This window comes from Coffea arabica, chromosome 3c (assembly GCF_036785885.1).
Source record: "Coffea arabica cultivar ET-39 chromosome 3c, Coffea Arabica ET-39 HiFi, whole genome shotgun sequence".
Classification (NCBI taxonomy): domain Eukaryota; kingdom Viridiplantae; phylum Streptophyta; class Magnoliopsida; order Gentianales; family Rubiaceae; genus Coffea; species Coffea arabica.
In genome coordinates, this window is record NC_092314.1 from 35,350,176 (window position 1) to 35,370,692 (window position 20,517).

Here is a 20,517-nt window from a genome sequence, read left to right on the forward strand (position 1 = left end):
ACAGTTTTTAATGATTAAACTACTAATCGAACTAGCTCGATAAATATTCAAGTTGATGTTGAGTATCTTGTCCTCGATCTATCGTGCCTCGCGTGAGATTGTGTCCTAGTACTTTATACGTAGGCTTGTAGCGGTAATTAAATCTTGGGACCGGGACTAAGTAAAACACTTTAAAGCCCTTGGCATTAAAGACAAACAAAAAAAAAAAAGCCCTTGGCGTTATTAGCCCGCCCCGGCCCGTCTCTCCTCACCCGTTCCAGTGCCCCCACGCTTGGGCCCCTTTCTACCTTCCTCCACCATCGACCCCCTACAAAGTTCTTTCCTCTCAATCTCATCCTGCTCCCCTTCCCCGCCACTAGCAAATCCAGGTAATGTCCCTTTTTATATGTTTTCTACCAAAAGCACTGCACCCTCTGCATCGGATATTTTTTCGGAATTTAGAACGTTATTTCCGGTGAAATTTAGCTTGAGATTGTTTGTGACTTGCGATCGAATTTGAGTAGTTCAAATTGTTTATTGTCAAATGTATCGAGTAATTTTTTGGGGGCTAGTTAAGTGTTTCTTCTATTTTATGTAAATAATTTTCTGCCTAATAATCAAATTGACGAATGTGGACTGGCTGGCTATTGGTAGATTCCTGCTCATTCCTGGGCAGTGTCGAATCAGGTGCTGGCAGAGAATGTTGTCTTTTTTTTTTTTTCGTCATTTTCTCATATCATTAAAATGTTAAAAAATTACTTTGGTTGGCGTGGTTTATATCGGATTTCTGCTTTGGGAGCTAGCTGAAAAAATGGGCAGGTTTTGTTTCTCCGTTAAAAATTTCTAGGCTTGGGCATGAGAATTTTGCAGGTGTGGAAGTGGTTGCAGTCGGAGGGGGAAAAATCTTAAGATGATAAAGAAACATTAGAAAAATATTTAGAAAAATTTCAGTGATAGGCCGAGCTACTAATTTCTTGGATTAGTTGATGCTTCTAATGAATTTTGCGCATGTACTTTGATACAACTATTTCATAATTGGGGTGTCAGATTGTGTTTATGGTGTTAAACTGCAGGTTAAATTGAAATATCAAATGGGAAGCAAAGGTCGAATCCCACCTCCCCATCTGCGGCGGCAACTTCCCGGCCCTGGTATGGGGCATCCGGACCCCTTTGGTCCTGTTATTCATCCCCCACCTGGTGGTTTCCCTCCTTTTGATATGTTGCCTCCACCGGAAATTATGGAACAGAAGCTTGCTACCCAACATGTAGAAATGCAAAAACTTGCAACAGAGAACCAAAGGCTTGCTGCGACGCATGTATCTCTGAGGCAAGAACTTGCTGCTGCGCAGCATGAGCTGCAAATGTTGCACGCAAACATAGGGGATATTAAATCTGAGAGGGAACAGCAGATGAGGGGTCTTATGGATAAAATCGCAAGGATGGAGGCTGAACTCCGAGCTGCAGAACCGATTAAAAAGGAGTTGCATCAAGCTCAAACTGAAGCTCAGAGCTTGGTTGCCGGAAGGCAGGAACTTATTTCCAATGTGCAGCAGCTAAATCAAGATCTTCAGAGGACTCATTCTGATATACAGCAGATTCCTTTCCTGCTGTCTGAGCTTGATGGTCTGAGACAAGAGTATCAACATTGCAGGTTCTTCCCCCACCCCCCAATCACCCAACCCAAAAAAACGCACTTTTGTGCATTTATAGATGCCAAGAAACTAGATGGATATTGATATTCCTACCTTGGAATAAGGGTCAATCTGCTTGAACATCCAATTACTGCGCTTGATTGGATCTTTTCATTTGCGCTTCCCCCCCCCCCTCCCCCATGTCTCTCTCAAATCAAAAAATGCTTGAAGGGTTTTTATACTAAGTGATATATGATCTAGCCTATTAGTTGCAGTTAAAATATGCTTGTCACTTTTTTGGCTTTTGTAGCTTAATGTTGTCATTTAGTATTAGTTGGAATTTAGGAATTAACTGCTGCTGATGTTTTGTGAACGTTTGATGCAGAGCGACCTATGACTATGAGAAGAAACTGTATAATGACCATCTCGAATCTCTTCAGGTGATGGAAAAGAACTACCTAACCATGGCCAGAGAGGTGGAAAAGCTTAGGGCCGACTTAGCTAATTCCTCTAATTTTGACAGGAGAACTGGTATTATAACTAAATATCCTATTTTTCTCGTGTAGAAATCTGGTTTTTGTAACACTGGAGGGTTCATATAGATATGATGCATTGGCAAATGCAGGTCTGACTTATGGTGGTAATATGGGATATAGTGAGAATGATGCTTCTGGGAATTACCCAGTTGGACCAAATGCCTATGGCAATGGTTATGGTGTTTTGCAGGTTTGTAGCTTTTTCAATTATAGTTTGAATAGTAACTATTTATCATCCTTTGCTTTTGGAAAATGCTTTAAACATCATATTTTCTAAACTTAAGCAAATATATGCTCACTTTGCCTGTAATAAATTGAATTTGGCCAGTATTGCGCGATTTTGAAAATTTATATCATATAACTGGCTTTTTAGTCCTATCAGTTTTCCTAGATACATGGAAACATCTCATTATGGAGGATTTTTTGTGTCTTGATGATTTCAAAGTGGTAATGTGTGATTGCTATGCTTAGAAGCAAGTGTTGCAGGCATGTCAAATACTTGGCTGTTCTTTAGTTGTGATTGCTACTCTTACTCTTACAAGCAGACAAGTATTGTTAAGGATGTCATACTTCTAATTTTGTGATTATAGCTGGCAGGTTTAGGGTTTAGGCTCTGGAGTATTAGATGTTTGCTGTCCTAGAATTTTGGACATCTGTTGCCTGGGAAAGATGCCATATAGCTGAATATAAGTTGATTTTCTCTTCTTTAAAGAGTTGAAGAGAATTTGATCTCACGATGCTACTTTTAGCTTTCACAGTTTCCTGATTACATGGTTGTATTCTGTAATGCAGGGCAGAGGCCCTCATTCTGGAGATGGAAGCAGTGGTGCAGCTGCAGATGCTGCTGGTGCTGCTACTGGTGGGGCTACTCCTCCTGTTGGAGCTCCCTCTGGCTCTGGAAATGCTCCACTTGCAACAAGGGCTGCTTATGATGCAGCAAGAGGTCCCACTTTTGACACCCAGAGGGGTCCTACTGGGACTGCTTATGATGCACACAGGGGAGTTGGTGGCCCTGGATATGATGCACAGAGAGGAAATGCAGTACCTAGTTATGAAGCACAAAGGGGACTTGGGTATGAAGCTTATCGGAGGACTGCTTCTGATGGGCATGGCCCCACTTTCAGTGGAAATGCTTCAGCCCCATACAATTTCCAGAGAGGTTCAGGCTATGATGGACAAAGAGGAGGCTATAATCCCCAAAAAAGTGTTGGATACGATTCATCATCAAGAGCTGCAGGGTCTCAAGGACAGGCAGCACCGGTGAGGAATGCACCTTATGAGTCAGCAGCTCCATCTGCTCGTGGAGTGGGGATGGGATATGAGGCACCACCACGAGGTGGAAATGCTGTTCGAAGATGAACTGGAGAAGGTATCTACATTTTCCTGGTCTTGTTCTGGCAGGGAAAACCATGACCTTTACTTACTTTCATGGAACCATGTGCTTAGAGGAGGTCCAAGAATTGTTCTGGAGCTATCCTCAAGGTTTAGCAAACTGCAAGCAAACAGCTAATTGTTGATAAATTGGTGTATGCTTCTCTAGAGGAGCGTGATCAATTATCGCCTGAAAACGGAGATTTCAACTCTCTCTCTCGCACCTGGTCCTTTTGTGCTACCTTCGTGACTGGATAAAAGCTTCCCAGGCTGAGCCATTTTTGAGTAGTAATTGACATTTTATTCTCTTTTAAAAGTTAGGATTTCTGAATACTGCAGTCAGCAGCAAAACTAAGCATACTGTACTTAAAGCATGCGTACTAGAACTGAAAACCATTGAAAATCACTAGTAGTTCTTACGGCTTCACAGAGTATCACCATTTGCATAAGTTATTCTGGTGCAATCTACCATTCCGTTGCATTTTGATCTTTCTCTGTATGTGGCATTCTGGTCTGGTGAACTGGGTTTACTGCTTCAATTTGTCAGTACTTACTACTTATAGGTACTTGGCAACGTTCATTTCGCTTTCTGGTGAATAAGAGCATGAGTAATAACTCGAAAGTGCTTTATCAAGCGTGTAGCTATACAAGATAAAACCATTTGTTGCCTTCATGGTGTATTTTATGAGCTAGCACCGGCCGCACAATGCAGAGGGCATAAGAGAAATGGAAGAAGACAGGAGAAATAACAACATACGGAAAAAAAGAGAGGGGGGTGGGGGGGGGGGTGGGGTGTGATATCGGTTAGTTATCTTCTTGGCTAGGAGATTGACATCTCAAGCCTTGAGAAGGGAGTAATAAGAGTCTTCACTTTCAACTCTTAATGCCTAAATTTAAATTTGACAATATCACCTTTTATTAACTTGCGTGGCTTCTTAAATTGAACAATATCAGCCAGATCAAGTATGAAAAATGTCTTCAAGAGAGAGGTAATTTGTTAATTTAGGGAATGAGCTTGAAAGAAATTGTGTCAATTTGCAATGTTTTCTAAAAGTTTGTTAATGGTAATTGAAACTTTTGCAGTTAGTATAGGCCAGAGATATTTAGTACGCTATCTTCTTTTTCAAAAATCTGAAGAGACTTGAAATCCATGCAATTATCAATACTAAAGTTTTGTATGATAAATTATTTGTAGAAAACTAAATTTTAAGCTATTGCTTCTTGAATTGATCTAGTTTGGAACTGTGTGCTCTTTACTAGTCTAACAATCTGTTTGGATGAAAGAAAATGGATTAAAAAAGAAGAAGGAAAAGAAGAGAATGGGTGGGAAATGGACGATTTTCTTTTGGTTGAGAGTTTTGACAAGTGGAAACAGAAAAGAAACGGAAAGAAATGTGATGATGCATCGCTTAAGAGTTAGATGCAAGGATTGATACTGGAATTTGAAGAATTAATTGATATAAAATCCTTTTTCTCATAATGGAGTCTATGCCAAAACTGAAACCTTGAATTATGGGATTTTTGGTGGTTTGTTTGTGGTTGTTGGCTGAGGCTCATTGTTTTGATGGCAAATAAAATGTTCTCTCTTAGCTGAAATGAGAGCGGATTATGTGTTTGTTTAAAGTCACCGGGAAATGGTTGCACATGGTGGTGGAATTATGTGGGAGATCTGATCATTTTGGTAGAAGAAAGAAAAAGACGTTTTAAGTTTGCCCATTTTTTGTATTATTTTATTTGAACCCCTAAAAAAATATTCTGGTCAAATTTAAGCCTTGTGTAAATTCTTTTGAAGGGCATATTTTTAATTCCAAATTAATGTGTAATTTTTTTTTTGTCGACACAGGAGTGTCCGGGTCAAACCTTACGCAAGCACGATAAGTGCGCTGAGGAATCCAGTAGAGCATAGACTCGATCGTGGGGCCAAGTGATCACCAATGGGAGGTGCTACCGCTAGACCATTCACGCGGGGGCCAAATTAATGTGTTACTGAGTTTGTTTTTTGGCTGATTATCTTTACCAGAAAAGTAAAAATTTTCAGTTTTAGCGAAAGCACCAGAGGATCCTTTGTAAGTATCAAAAGGACTGGGAGGTAAATTTTAAATTTGCTTTTTTTTTTTTTATGAGAAAAAGGGAGTTTCATGTAATTGAGCCTAAAGAACATGTTAATTGTTAGAAGGAACATATATACTTGTTTTTCTATGCTTATTATGACGTAAAATCTCTTAGTTTGCCTGGAGTTGTGGCTTCTGGCCTTCTATATAAATTACTGAATACTTTGACGAGTATTCTTTGTTCACAATTAATTAATATTTTTATTAAGAGTTCGCCTACAGAAAGTGATTCTAAATCATAACATTCGTAAGCAATAAACACAAATATAAAAATTCTTAAAATCAAGAAGGTGGGCTATCCATTAATTTGCTTCTATCGCTTAAATCGTATGTCACTTAGTATAAGATTTTCCTTCTCTAAGTAATAATTGGTTTACAGATACATATGACAGTGTCGGGTCCTTTGTTAAAAGGGGTTTTTGGAGTTCAAAACTTTGTAAAGAATCAGGAAGGAAGTTATTGAGGATGTGCGATCCTTTGATTCACATTATCTCTCAGACAATCTATCATCCTTGCTTTGATAAAATGACAAACAGCGGATTGTATTGTCTTGCTGACTTGCTGACAGAAGGCTTGATTGAGTTTGAGAAAACATTTGGAAAAATGAAAAAGATAATCGAAAGAATAATAATATCTTCCTGCATTTCTTAACAAGGAAAACCATAACGTTGAAATGAGGCTGAATCAGATTTTCATGCTTCTCAATAATCCTCGGCACATCCTTGCAATGGATACATTACAGTACCAACTGGTCATCGAACTGCTGCTGCTGCTAGAGTGTTAGATGGACTTGAAGAGTTGCCTCTTGAAACTCTGAATGCAATGCACAATTCTTTTGCAAGGGGTATTTGTCTTCTTTAATTCTGGAAACAATGTGGTCGTTGCTGAAATTGAAGCATTGCATGAAAACTTGAATCAGCGGGCAGACTCTAAAAAGTTTGAGAATTCAAAGCAATGGCCGTGCTTGGCTATGAGGAATCTTTTCATGGATTTTCTTTTTGAGTGTGGTGATATGGAAATTATCCCAGAATGTTTTCCAGCTTTGCAGGAGCACCTCAGAGGACCAAGTGGAACCAGGTGGTGGAATTCTTATTGCGCTTGAGTGCCCAGGCTTGATGTCACTAAATTCTTGATGAAGGACGGATTACGCCAGACAAATGATGGAGACCCCCTCATGATACTGAATGACACCTCCAGCAAACAAAAGAAAAAAAGGGTAAAAAAATAAAAAGTCCTCTGTGATAAACCTAATATATAAAAAAGCTCCTCATAGTTTCAAAACGTACAAAATGACACCTCTTTGAACTAAATTGTAAATGTGATGAAATCTGTTAAAATTAACGGAAATGACTTATTGGAACCTAAAAAAAATTTTTATGCCTAATTTTTAATAAATATACCTGTTCTACCCCTTAACTCCTAGTTCTCTCTCTCTAGAGAATGAAACAAATAATTTTGTTGAACTGTCTTTTGCTTATTTATATTAGAGCATTTTTGTCATTTCATCCGTTTTCGTTCATTTTAACGGATTCCGTCATCTTTACTATTTAGTTCAAAGTATGAGATACTGTTATGTATATTTTGAAACCATGGAAGACTTTTTTGTATATTAAATTTATCACAGGGGCTTTTTTATTTTTTATCCAAGAAAAAATCAATCACTACATATTGACAGAAGACAAAAATTCTTCTACAGTTCATGGGAGGAAACCGTCCAAGACAACTCATCTATATACTCAACTCAATTATGGACAGGAAAAAGTTTAAAGAGAGCTTAATTATCCAAGCAGCCATTAATTTGCCTTCTCTTCATGTTTCTTTGGCTACAGCTGAGATGGTTATGGAAAATAATAGAAAGAATCTAAGAAGGGATATGCATGGATGGCTACAGTAGTGAGTGGTGGGTATACAATAAAACCACAATTGCGAAACGAAGCAACAAACAGCCTTATATAGGCGGAAACACAAACTATCACTCGCATTTGCATTGAATCCTATGACTGTTCTTGAAATTGAAGTTGATCAGCAAGCTTCCATCCACTCTCCTGAAAACAAAGCTCTCAACCAACACATAGCACCCAAACCTTCTCCACCCGTTCTCACTTCTAATCTCGTTTTCCCCCTCTACTCTAACATCTTCCACTCCTCCATCAAACCATCCTCTGCTCTCTTGCACCCATCTTAATTTCTCATATATAACTCTGCTCAGACCAACAGTTGCTTTCTTCCCATATCTGGCTTTGGCCCTAAACCAAATGAACCCGTCACCATCATTTCTAGTGGTATCTTGTTTCTCTGCCTCCATCCCATAAACTAAAGTAACAAACTTTCTTACGCATGCATCAACGACTACCATATTGCCCCTGTCGCCTTGGTTTTCACACGAATAAATTTGTTCCCACCATTGCTTAAGAGTCAACTCATAGAACAGAGAAGCTTTCATCTGTTCCTTTGCTTTGGCTCTTTCTCTGACGAATACAAAAGGGCAGTACCACTTGCCTATAATAATGGGAGAGGATCGCCTGGGAAGTAGCGGAACATGAAATTCAGGGACATCTGATAGAGAAGTGGTGCGGATGCCTTGAGCTTCTCTTAGGTGAAGTCTGAATGAATGCGAAATGTGAACTTCCCATCCTCTCTTTCTCAGGAACTTTGGAGGAAAACCATCACAAGCAACCGGAATCGCGTAAAATCCACCATTTCCATATGGGCGAATCTCAAATTGCTGATACACGTCCCTGTGATCAAAAGGCTGTGGCTTTGCATCCACTCTCACATTGTTGTAGCAGCATGTTTCGATACCATCCTCTCTGGAACATGTATATGCTTGCCTACACACAAGCAGCCAAAGCTTGAGTTCCCACTAACATTAATAAGCAGTAACTATCCTATGAATACTAAAAATATGAAACAGATAATTATGCATACCCTTTGTGGTAGCCTCCTGCTTTGATTACATAATAGCGATTGGATGACAAAGGTTGATCAGGGACTGGTATGAACCAGACCTTCGAAACTCTTGACTGCTCATGGTCTGATGTGTGAACAATGTTCAAAATCCTGTCTTGAGGAAAGGGTAATCTCTTGATTCTGTTGCTCTTGCATATGCCCCAACAAAAGGTATCCATTTCTTCTGATTCCTCATCACTGACTACTATGAACCCTGTACATGGAGAGTCCGAAGGGGGACGGGCTAAGAGGGCACTTGGATGGTTACGGTAGAGGGAGAGTGGTCTTGTGACAAACATAGCTGATTTTCTAGCAACTTCAACAGTGTCCTTATGATTCAGGAATCAAACTTGCAACTCCTAAAAAATTGAGGTTGCGCAATTACAACAAGCGACAGTGACAAATTAAAGCTGAATGACTATGTAGCTTTACACATAGTGTATGCGGAGCAGTGCATGGAATGCAAGCTAGTTGCTACTGCTAATAATTGTCAATATCAAGTCCAATTGAATAAAGTGATCAATCCACTGAGAATTAAGACAAGAAAGTAAAGGATGGATTGAAAAGTTTAAAAAAGCAACTTTGTTATCTCAATTCCCACTTTCCTTGCGTCTAAAGTTAAAGGCGGTGCTCAATTTATTGATACTCCGACTCCCTCACCATAATCAGTTGACGTCTGGCACCCATTATACTGAATCAGTACATCGTAGCCAAAAACAGGATGTGATTATTAAGAAATATGACCCATGGCCATGAGGCAATAGCAATTAGTAAGGACTAGGCCTCTTAATCCGGCCTAATGAGTCACTTTCATAAGTTCGAACTCAATTTATTTAATTTGTAATATTTTTGAATTTCGAGTTAATAAACCTGAAGTTCATACGTAATTCACATAATATTCGTATTGCGAGTCTTATTCGAATTAGCCCAAACTCATTTATTACTCCTTAATTTTCTTAATATAATTACTATAACTATTAAATTGTAAAACTAATTTAACATTTATAAGACTATAATATTAAAATTAAATATAAACAAATAATAGTTCTTAAAAAGTATATAAATAAAAAAAATTTCAACAATATTTATATTTAATTCGTACAAAATACATGAATAATAATAATAAAACATGTGGTCATAAACCAATACGTCTTTGAAAGTTGAAACTTTTTTATAGCCTTGTGATTTAAATCCAAACACACTTGATGATTTGTGTTTCTAGATCAAAAAGAAATCAACCAATATTATGCCAATACAAAAATTTACTTAACTAATAAGAAAAGTTAGAGATTCAGTTATGCATTATTAATATTGGCTCTCAAAAAAACTCATAGAAAAGTTTTCAGATGGTATTTTTGTGTTTTGTAATTTACATATATTTAGTATTTAGTAATAATATATTTGAATATATAATTATACATAATATCAAAATATAAATATTATATATATATAAGTCTTAAAGGGCTAGATCTATATTGAATTTGAGCATAATGAGACTCAAATTCGACTCATATTTAATTCGAACCTAATTTTTAGACTCAAACTCAAATCAACTCACTAAAAGATCGGGTTCATCAAGCTTTTTGTCGGACCGAACGAGCCGAGCTCAGACTGATCCAATCCTATTGACTGTCCTAGCAAGGATTAAGGGCTAAGGAGCCCAAAGCCATTTACCAGATTAAGCTTCTGCAGACTGATCGTTTCCACCTCTAGCGGAACTACCAACTACGTACTTTCTCCTTTTTAAGGTGCCAAATCCACTCTATCCAAAATGGTGCTCGATACTTTCTCTTTATGTTAGCTTCCATAAATTTACTGCCTCATCAATGAATCATTAAGGGTCTGTTTGGTTGGAAGTAAAATGTTTTCCTTGGGAAAATATTTTCCGTAGAAGTAATTTTCCATGAAAATCATTTCTCTTTCGTCATTTTCAGGTGTTTGGGTAGCTTATTGAAAATATTTTCTTACTTCATTTTTCTGGTGTTTGTTTAACTTTTGAAATATTTTCACTTTTATCTCTATCTTTATTTTCTACACATTATAACTACATACTTCTTCCCATGCAAAATAAGAAAATTTATCTCATTGTTTAACTTTAAAAAATCTTGGAAAAATGTATATATGAATAAAAAATATCTCCTTAAGCAATAAACAAATTGCTGGGCATTTAGTGTCAAATATCAATCACATGCAATGCTTATTGTGACATATATCTTGCACTCTCACTGCTGGAAGTTTTTTTAGAAAAGAATGTCCCTATTATACATAATTAATTACTAGCATAGGATGAGCAGGATGAGATTTTTTTTTTATTTTGAATATACTAGGAGGAGGGTTGGGTTGGATTGGGTGGTACGGGGGAGGGAGTGTAAGGAAGAGATCTTGGGTTCGAGTCCTCCTGTTTACACTAAAAAAAAAAAGAACATACTACAAGATGTTTTCAGTAAGTTTGAAACATACTACAGGCGGGATGCATGCATTTCGGAAAACAACTTCAGTAAATTTGGAAGGGAAGTTGTTTTCCATAAGATGAGTGAAAATATTTTACATAGGAAAATGTTTTCAGTAACTTTTGTGCAACCAAACACGGAAAATTAGAAAAATATTTTCCTGGAAAACATTTTCACCCGAAACAAACGGACCCTAAGCTTGGCAAGAGCTGTTTCTATCCAGCTCATGTAATCAATCTACAGAATGCCCCTTTCAAAGTTCAGGAAGAGCATCCCTAGAGTGAAACTAGCATCACGCATCAATAAGTTATACCAGTCAGACATCGTGCCCCTGCACAAACATACATCCAAGAAAATGGATACAAAGACACACGTCACTGGCTGTGCCAAAAAGTACGAATAAATTCTTCATGAAGGATGGATTTAAACCAAACAAATAATAGAGACCCCTTCATGACACTGAATGACACTTCCAGCAAACAAAAGCAAAAATAAATCACCAATAGTTCAAAGATTACTTCTATACATATTGACAGAAGACAAAAACTCTTCTGCCGTTCATAGAACATCACATTACATGAGCCAGGGGAAAAAAATTAAAATTAAAATTAAAATTAAAATATAAATGAGTCTATATTTATTTTATGACCTACTCTTACTTGGTTAACAAACAAAAACCACTTATTCAGATTAAGGGACCCAACTTAGCCAATCACCTCTTATTCTGAATACCTAATTCAAGCTTATCTCTTCAAGAGAAGAGACACAAGCAGAGATGCAAGTCCCAAGCAAAGCTGCCTATGACTTGAGTTTCAGATATGCTTTTATAATTCCCATCATTTCACTTCCGGGAAAGCGTCCAAGACAGCCTCTTGCAGCTGCTATCTCATCAAACACACAAACAGAATCGCCAGAAAAAGCTTTTGCCTGTTTGCTTTTGGTACTTTCTTGATTACCCAGATCATCCATTATGTCCTCACTAGCACAGATCACCGGTAGTGGAAACGGTTCGAGAGAAGTTTCTGAAAGAAGAAACTCACCAAGTGCACCCACAAAATCTTCTAGTTGACACAATGTAAACGGCACCGGTTCAAAACTGTGGTCTCCATATTCAACTGGAGTAGAGTGGTCCCCAGTGACGCAAAGAAAGTATTTGAATTTTCCAGTTGATTGTGTCTGCCAGAGAAGCTTAGCCAGCTGCCCAATAGCTCTATCAACAGCTTCCAAACCCTTGACTTTAAAAATGCTTGCTTTATCATGACCAGCATCATCTATTGCCTATAGATCCATTAAGGTTAAAAATCAATGTTTTTGGCAAGCTATTCAAGTGATTCAGAGCACCACAAGCATCCAAACTATGTCAAAAAATGCCAAGGCTCTAATCTTCTATATGTGTAATCCTTCTATAAATTCCGTATTTGACCATATGCCAACTAATAGGTCCTACAAAATCTAACTGTTAGCATGAAAGATATCACTCTAACTATAAATATATGTGCAGATATTCTTGTAAATCTCTTGAAATTAAAATTCATGTTTTCGTGTTTAATGCTAATGTTTTCCTTTGACATGATATGTTATAATACTGCATGAAGATAGATTTAATTCAAGTTGGGGTTCTAAACTAGCTGATGTCCAAACTGCAGGGCACTACAACTTCTAAAACTTTGCAGGAGATAAAGAGGCAGAAAGAAAATAAAGGAAAATGCATACACATTGAAAAACCACCTTGATGTGAAGGAAACCAAAATCGTAGCCTCCTGATCGACCGGGTTTGTGTTCATCCTCCCCAGGTACAAAAACATTAGGACAAGACTGCAATGGAGCTGAGAGGGCCTTAGCTACGGCAGTTGCTTTGGAAGTCAAAAGGGTTCGATAGTCTCCTGTAGCTCCTGGAGCTTCTAGAATGTCGATACCGAGGGATAAACCCAAGCCAGCTATAATTTTGGTTGGAGCTACCATGCATGGCCATAGCCCTTGTAGACTTTCAAACTGAGGAACCTGCACCATGCAATGATAATAAGATCAGAAACTTTCACAGACAATTGCTCTGAATCGTAAAAAGTGAAAGGTGGTGTGCAATAAAATATAATTACTTCTCCAATTTTTCTTCCCAGCTGATGGAGCAAGTTTAGTTTCTACGAACATACACCCAAAAGGAAACACGACCAGAGAATTCTTTATATTCACAAGACATACCTCAATTCTAATACCACAACCTCGTAGGAGAACAACGTTAGCGATGCTTTTTCCTTCGACAGCCCTTTTTGCATTTAGTGGATGTGCAACCAAGATTCGTGACATTTCCTTGGACAACTCATTAACCACTTCAGCTGTATGCTTTGCCTCATCAGTTTTGTCAAGAGCTTGAGCTTGTAAAAGTAAGCGATTGTCCTTTAAGGGATCTGTCCCTGATATATTGCCGCTTAACTTTGGTCCTTTTACAACCACCCCACATCTATGCTCCGTTGCATATCTGCAGCAGAGGATTTGCATTGCTTCTTATCTTCACAGAGAAAATAAAAAGCAACATAAAGTTCTTATGACTGACAGGAATATCAACTTGATGGCTGGCAACATAAGAAAATAATTTTGGAAAAACATCTTATAGGACCTATTCCAATCAGTAAAAACTTTGGAACATCATGACTAACTAATACTATGCCTATATTTACCTCTTTTTGGAAACGTGGATAAAAATCTGAGAATTACAAGCAAATAATTGAAACCTCATAAAAGGTATGTCATGTTGCATGGAAAAGAAATGCAAGTAAAAGCACTCGACCTGACTCTAACTTCATACTGGGGAAAAGATGGCAGTTTCATTCCATCCAGCGCTGCACATAGAATAGGTCCTTCCTCTTCAAAGTGCCTATCAGCCCTCCGGCTAATGACAATTCCAGTTTTCTCATCCAAGGTTGCGAAGTTTGACTGAGAATACAAGTTGGAAAAGGACGTAGCTCAGAAGCAACCACGTGATAAGTTGATAACCAGCTTAGATGAAACCACATATGTCATGTCGAATATGAATACCCCTTGCATAGCTGATAGATTGATCACATGCAAACTAATAAGACATTTTTAAAATAGGAAACGAGGTAAGCACATACTTTAAAAGCAATATCTCCAGGTGACATTGCTAGTCCAGCACCCATTGATTCAAATGCACCCCGACCCCGATAATACACCCTTGGATCATAGCCCAATAAAGAAAGATGAGCAGTATCACTTCCACAAGCCAAACCCACTTCCACAGGATCCATCAGGCCATTGACTCCAGCCGATGCAATGGCGTCCAAGTTTGGTGTTTTGGCTGCTTGTAAAGGGGTTTTGTAGCCAAGCTTTGGCAATGATACATCACCCAATCCATCAATTAACACAAATGCCACCCTACTCTTTGGCTGATCCAAATTCACCATGCTTCTATAGGATGTGATAAGCTTTTCCCTCTATGCACTTTGCTAAGATTATCAGTGGAGAAGTTATAGCACAACAAGTGATGGCACCAATGTTTTGGATAGCTTTGACTGATATGAGGATGATAGCATATAGTTTCCTAACCAAGACAACAGCTGTTAAAGATCAAAGAGATAAAGACTTGAACTTGAAATTATGTAAGTGATAGCAAGAGTTGACGCTTTATGAATTCTACTTATAAGACTTCCAATCTTGACAAAGAATTTAGCAATCAGGCGATACTCAATGAAAGGGAGCAATATTAGCTGATGCATAAAAGAACCAAATAAGTTTAAGTCTCAGAATCACAAATTAACATGTATTAAATTATCAACAATCAAGATAACTCATGAAATCCAATAATAACTCAAGCAGGAAGAATACATCAACCATAAAAGCAAATGTTCAGGTGCTCAAACAAATACTATAATTATATGCAACTTCAACCGCCAAAGAAATGCAGTTCATCCACCAGAATTGGATGGTAATAACGCCATCGTTGAAGCTGTAACTATAACAAACAGCAGAAAGCTGACAGCACTTTCTACCACAAACGCTATTTACCTTTTCCACGATAAATACTTCTACATGGTGATGCAATACTTCAAATAGGGAATTCATGCCCCCGTTAAACTTTCAGTAACCACTAGAACCCAAAAAAATAATAATAAATAAAGCTACAAGAATCATAATGGACAGCCATGGAACTTTACAAGCAGGAAACCACAAGAATTATAATGGACAACCAAAGTTTAAACTTGAAAATTTAACATCTGCACTGATATTTAGAAGCTCGAGCATCACCAAATTAAAAAAACAAAAAAAAAAAGAGTACCAAAGCGTAGCTTGCTTAATGCCTAAATGGATGATCAAAGTATCAAAACTTGTAATTTCAAGTTTACAATGGACCATTCCTAGCACACATGACCATTCCACAACAACGAAAATAAAAAACAAATTTAGAGAAAGAAAGAATAACACAACAGTAGAATTATATTAGGCTCTAGCAAGGAATCACATGACAATGAGTACAAAAAGAAACAACTAATTAAGACTTAACTAAAGCTGAATTATACTTAATTTGACAAATTGAAAGGCTAACAAAACTAATAATTGACTTGTCTAGGAGTATGGACCTAACTAGAAGCATCTAACACAAAGCTAAGGAGTCAATCTGAAAGAAACCAAGAGAAGTCAAAACAGAAAACTAGGAAAGACAATGGGCTAAAGTTGCATTTTGTTTTATTTCGTTTTTCTTCACTGTACCAAAATGCCACAGCTGCTATTTGTCATTCTTCTTTTCTCCGATTGGTTCTCAACTCTGGTCAGTTCGGACTTCCACCCTCTCCCACACAGATTCCACACAATATACCCAAATTAAAATTCAGAAAGAAAAAGTGGAAAAATTAGTGAAAAAGTGACAAAATAGCAAAAACCAACACAATTTCCCTCAACTCCAATCACCCTCATCTCTCTGTTAGCTTTCTCACAATCTCACGGGCACTCGCACTTACAAACAGGTAGTGAGCATGAAAAGTTTGATACTTTCCTTTTTATCAATCCCTTGTACAGCTTGAGCCCGAATTTTCAATCTAAAAATCTACTCAAACCTATGATCAATTCCAGCCACTTAAAATCGATTAACAAGATGAAAGTATAGCATAACTGACATGATTGCAGACAAAGAAGAAAACAATACAATAAAGGGAGAAAAAAGTACAAGAGTGCGGGAAACTTTACAGAGTGATGATTTCTGCTGTAGTGGCGGAACTCCAGTGAGGCGATGGCAGCGACCTTTGCCTCCTCTACTCCTTGGCACGCCCAACCTGAGTATCTAGTCAGTACGGAGAAGCATGGGGATGGGTTTCAGAGGAAAGAAGAAAAAGGAAAGAGCACGATTATCTGATTTCTTATTTTTTGTCCTAGCAAAGAGAACGAAGGCTTATTTGTGCAGGTGTGGTGGTTGACGAGAATAGCAAAGAAGCGGCCAAGTTAGCAACCGCAAATGGGGGAGGGGGCGGCGAAGGCGGAGGCGGAGGTGGAGACGGAGATGGTAAGGAGAAAAGGAAAATATGGGGTTGGAAAGAAAAATATAAACTTTTTGTTGGTTTGGTTCGATATAAAAGGTTTTCCTTATGAAAATCTTTTTGTCCAGGAAAATACTTAAACCTTTCTTACATTTTCCTGGATCAAAAATAATTTTCATCATATGTAAGAAGTAAATCTTTTTGTCAGGAAAATAATTAAACTTTCTTATATTTTTCTGTATTCTTTGGATCAAAAAAAATTTTCATCATATGTACGAAGTGATAAGTAACAACATCAGGGAAGTCTGAACTGAATTTTTTTTAAGTAGATATAAGTAGGGGTGGGCGTAGATCGGATACCCATCCTATTTACCATTTGGCTGATCCAACCCACTCTTTGCGGGTCAGTCATTTTCTAACCTTTACCCTCCTCGCATATCAACGGGTACCCGATTATAAGGTACCCGCTAAGAGTCAATGCGTAGCCGCCCTACCCCATTTATTATTTAATTTTTTTAAAAATGATTTATACTAATTTATTTTTATATTTTACACCTTTATCTAAAATTGAATAAAAATTTTTTCTCAAAAAAAATCTCCCACCAAGAAACAAGCATGCGAAGAGAATATAAGATAAAGGAAAAAAATTAAAAGAATTCAAAATCAATAAAAAATTGAAATAAGTAGCATATTTTTTAAAATATATGTTCTACATTAATTAAATTCTTTTCTACAAAACATAAGATTATGACCTCTACAAATAAGTCTTATAAATAAACTATAGTCTCTCATATTTGTAATGCAATTTGTCCGATGAAATTACTTATTTAGTTCGAAATTATTATTTTATAGTATGTGTATAAAAATAAAAAATATAAAAATATATATGTTGATGGGTCGGGTACTCGCGGGTTTTAAATTATATGATCCTAACCCGCCCCGCATCTTAGCAGATACTTGACCCTTTTTTGACTCGATCAAATAATACAAATCGGGTATCCTAATTTTCGGATCGGATATGACGAATTTTCGGATTAACGGATAATTTTGCCCACCCGTAAATGTAAGTGTAAGATCCGAGTTATCTCTCTTTGACACCCAACTCATCCTTATGGAAGTTGTTTTATAACAATTAGGGGAAATTTTTTACAAGAATTTTTTTTCAATACCTTATATCTAAATTGTTATTATTTTTTTTTTGAATTTCTTTATTTCCCCATATGGTTGTTGTTTTTCTTTTCGTTTTTTCTCCCAGTGGTTGTTTTATGTCTTTCAACATTTATATTCATATTGTTGTTCTTAAACATTTTTATTCCAAATTATTTACGTTTGGTTATGGTACTTTCCTCTTTCCTTAACTAGCATTTTTTTTAATCTTTTAAGCCAAAAATTTGTCTTTTTTAAAAGGTTTTTTTATCCACATTAAATTTTTGAAACCATTTGCATTTTTGTCAATTTATCATATCCATTACTTAAGTTGAGGACTTGTCATTGACAAAGGGTGCCATAATTTGGTCATATTTTAGAGTTTATTTTGGAGTTAAATATAGTAAGCCTTCTTACCAGTCCTTTGGTTGGGGGAATAGGGGGGATTTTAATGGGAATACTCATTAATGATAGTCACTGTTAGCGTTTGATACACTACTATAAATAATCAATCTAATGATAATGCAAGATCTAAAAGTGCGTATTCCCGATTCCCGACCAAATTGGACACTTTTGCTTAACTATCACCAAAAAAAATTCCAAAATAATATCTTTTCTCTCTCTTTTCTCTGGTCTCTCCATTCTCCCATCTCTCTTCTCTCTCACATCTCATCAGTTGCCTCTCTTTTTTTTTTTTTTTTTTGAAAATTGGCGAGCTTTATATAACAAAATAAGAATTTACACCCTAACTGTCAATTTTCCCCTCTTATCTTCCTCTACAATTCTAAGAAGATCAAGGGGAAAATTTGATTCAAAAATAACTTTATCAACCCTTTTGAAATAATTAGCCACAAAGTCAGCAGTTTGATTACATTGGCGATATACAAAAAATATAGTCAGCTCCTTGAAATATGAGATTAAATCCTTTATATCAGAATATACAACTAGAGCCTTCCAAGGACAGTCAATTTTGCTATTTAAGATATCTGCAGCAAGCTTTGAATCAATGCGAACCTTAATACGTTCCCATCCTTTGAGTTTAGCAAACACCAATGCTTCTTTAATGGCTTCCAACTTGTGGATTAATATTGAGTCAACGCCTAATCCAATAGCCCCAGCTGCTAAGATGTCACCATTCTCATCTCTAAGGCTGAAGCCTGCACCCCCTATGTCTCCTCGAACTGATCCATCACAATTCAAGCATTTAATTCCAGGTCTGGGAGCTTCCCATTTGCACCAGAATATAGTTGCCTCTCTTATTCCTCCATCTTTCTTGCAAAAGTTTCAAACCCAATCTCAAAGCCCAAAGCTCCTCTTATCAAATTCTCCAGGAAACTAGTTTACTCCTTATATTCAAAATTCAATGGCCAGGAACATGTTGAGCAAAAAATTGCTTTGAAAACTGAAGCTTTCAACTTCTCTCCATTTTTCTTTAATTACTTATGGACTTCCAAGTACACGACAGCAGCGGTAAGTCTATAGTCTTCAGAATTATCTAAGCTTGTCGATAACTTGTTTCTTTTGGGTTTAGGGTTTTGTATTTTTCTTTAGCTTTTTGTTGTTTTGATATGATTCTATTGAACTTTATTTTGCCTTGGATTTTTTATTGGAGGTTGGGTATTCTAATATCTATATCTATATAAATTTGAGAATGAATTTTTAGCAATAAGCCTTCACAATCCTTTCCACTCTCAACTCTATCTTTCTAGTATTTTACATTTAATTTAGTTCGTAAAAAACATTATGGGCACATTACACCTCCACATTTCCCTCAAACAAGAAATTAACTCCAACTAAACACTCCCAAGTTTCCCTCAAACAAGAAGTTAATTCCAACTAACTCTCCTCACACATCTTCCCACTACAATTAAACCTCTTCCAATCCAATTCCATGATAAGATTGAGCAAGATCTCTTTCCACTTACTGTTGGTATCCTTATTAGCCCGCGCGTGTCAGATGGTCGTCATGCCACTACTGATTCCCATAAAGGTAATTCAATTTATTTTCACTTTATTTTATTTAAATTTTATAGTTTATCAATAAATATAGCACATTATGCAGGACCATCACTTTATACTATTCGAGCAAGCAAATTGTATGTCAATTACTACTTGGATTTTGCTCAATACCTACACAGTTGGTAAGTTTTACAAATACCAAAATATTAAATTATTAATAATATTTCATACCCTTATGTAATTGAAAAATTTGCAGGTTTGAGAATGATAAATGTGCTCAGAAATTAATGACGTGGTTGCGGTCATGCAGTTTTACAATATCCCAAGCATTATTGATATCAAATACTAAGAGAATATGGATATCCGAATATGCAGTTATACCTACAGTACAATTCCTCTCAATTAATTAAGTAATGAGCAAGTATCTACATGTAGTTTCGAATTAATAATTGTAATCTATACATTCTTTGGATTGTTTTAGATTAAATATTTTCGGATACTTGCTTACATTTAAAGTATCAACATAGACAATATGTTCTATGAGTTATGCAAAAATTGTGGACAACCATGTCAATCTCATTTTGCAAAAATGGTGTGTATCCATTGTAATGACGTAGTCGACACTATTGTCAGGTAATTATTTTCATATATTTTGAATCTTAGTATAATTATTTACATCATACATCACAATTTCTTCTTAACAGATACAATGTTAACATAAAGGTTAGAGATTTCAGTGGTAACCTATACCTCGCTCTTCAAGACAGGCTTGCACGATTCATGTTTCGTTGTGGTGCTTCTTATCTTAGAGATTTAAAAACAAAGGTATACATTATATATATGTATATATTTTTATACAATATTATTTACAAATTGTCTAAAACAAAAGATAATTTTGAATT

The 20,517-nt window shown here is 36.7% G+C and overlaps 4 protein-coding genes across 4 annotated transcripts; 1 reads left to right on the forward strand and 3 right to left on the reverse strand.

The window, feature by feature from the left end:
* The first annotated feature begins 231 nt into the window (after positions 1–231).
* On the forward strand, positions 232–3,951 carry LOC113734977 (protein FLX-like 2). The gene is made up of 5 exons (XM_027261789.2): positions 232–368; positions 1,053–1,630; positions 1,996–2,141; positions 2,236–2,336; positions 2,939–3,951. The coding sequence occupies exons 2-5, from the start codon at positions 1,071–1,073 to the stop codon at positions 3,503–3,505; spliced, it is 1,374 nt and encodes a 457-aa protein (XP_027117590.1). The 5' UTR covers positions 232–368; positions 1,053–1,070; the 3' UTR covers positions 3,506–3,951.
* Positions 3,952–7,390: 3,439 nt separating this feature from the next.
* On the reverse strand, positions 7,391–9,035 carry LOC113734978 (uncharacterized). Its single transcript, XM_027261790.2, has 2 exons — positions 8,557–9,035; positions 7,391–8,459 (listed from the first exon to the last, which is right to left on the reverse strand). Exons 1-2 carry the CDS (start codon positions 8,874–8,876, stop codon positions 7,601–7,603), a joined length of 1,179 nt encoding a protein of 392 aa, XP_027117591.1. The 5' UTR covers positions 8,877–9,035; the 3' UTR covers positions 7,391–7,600.
* Positions 9,036–11,530: 2,495 nt separating this feature from the next.
* Positions 11,531–16,553, reverse strand: LOC113734979 (uncharacterized). Its single transcript, XM_027261791.2, has 6 exons — positions 16,224–16,553; positions 14,138–14,583; positions 13,813–13,958; positions 13,227–13,503; positions 12,756–13,028; positions 11,531–12,305 (listed from the first exon to the last, which is right to left on the reverse strand). The coding sequence occupies exons 2-6, from the start codon at positions 14,444–14,446 to the stop codon at positions 11,826–11,828; spliced, it is 1,485 nt and encodes a 494-aa protein (XP_027117592.2). The 5' UTR covers positions 14,447–14,583; positions 16,224–16,553; the 3' UTR covers positions 11,531–11,825.
* A 1,841-nt stretch (positions 16,554–18,394) lies between these two features.
* On the reverse strand, positions 18,395–19,549 carry LOC140037924 (uncharacterized). Its single transcript, XM_072083097.1, has 2 exons — positions 19,498–19,549; positions 18,395–18,837 (listed from the first exon to the last, which is right to left on the reverse strand). Exons 1-2 carry the CDS (start codon positions 19,547–19,549, stop codon positions 18,395–18,397), a joined length of 495 nt encoding a protein of 164 aa, XP_071939198.1.
* Between the last annotated feature and the right edge of the window lie 968 nt (positions 19,550–20,517).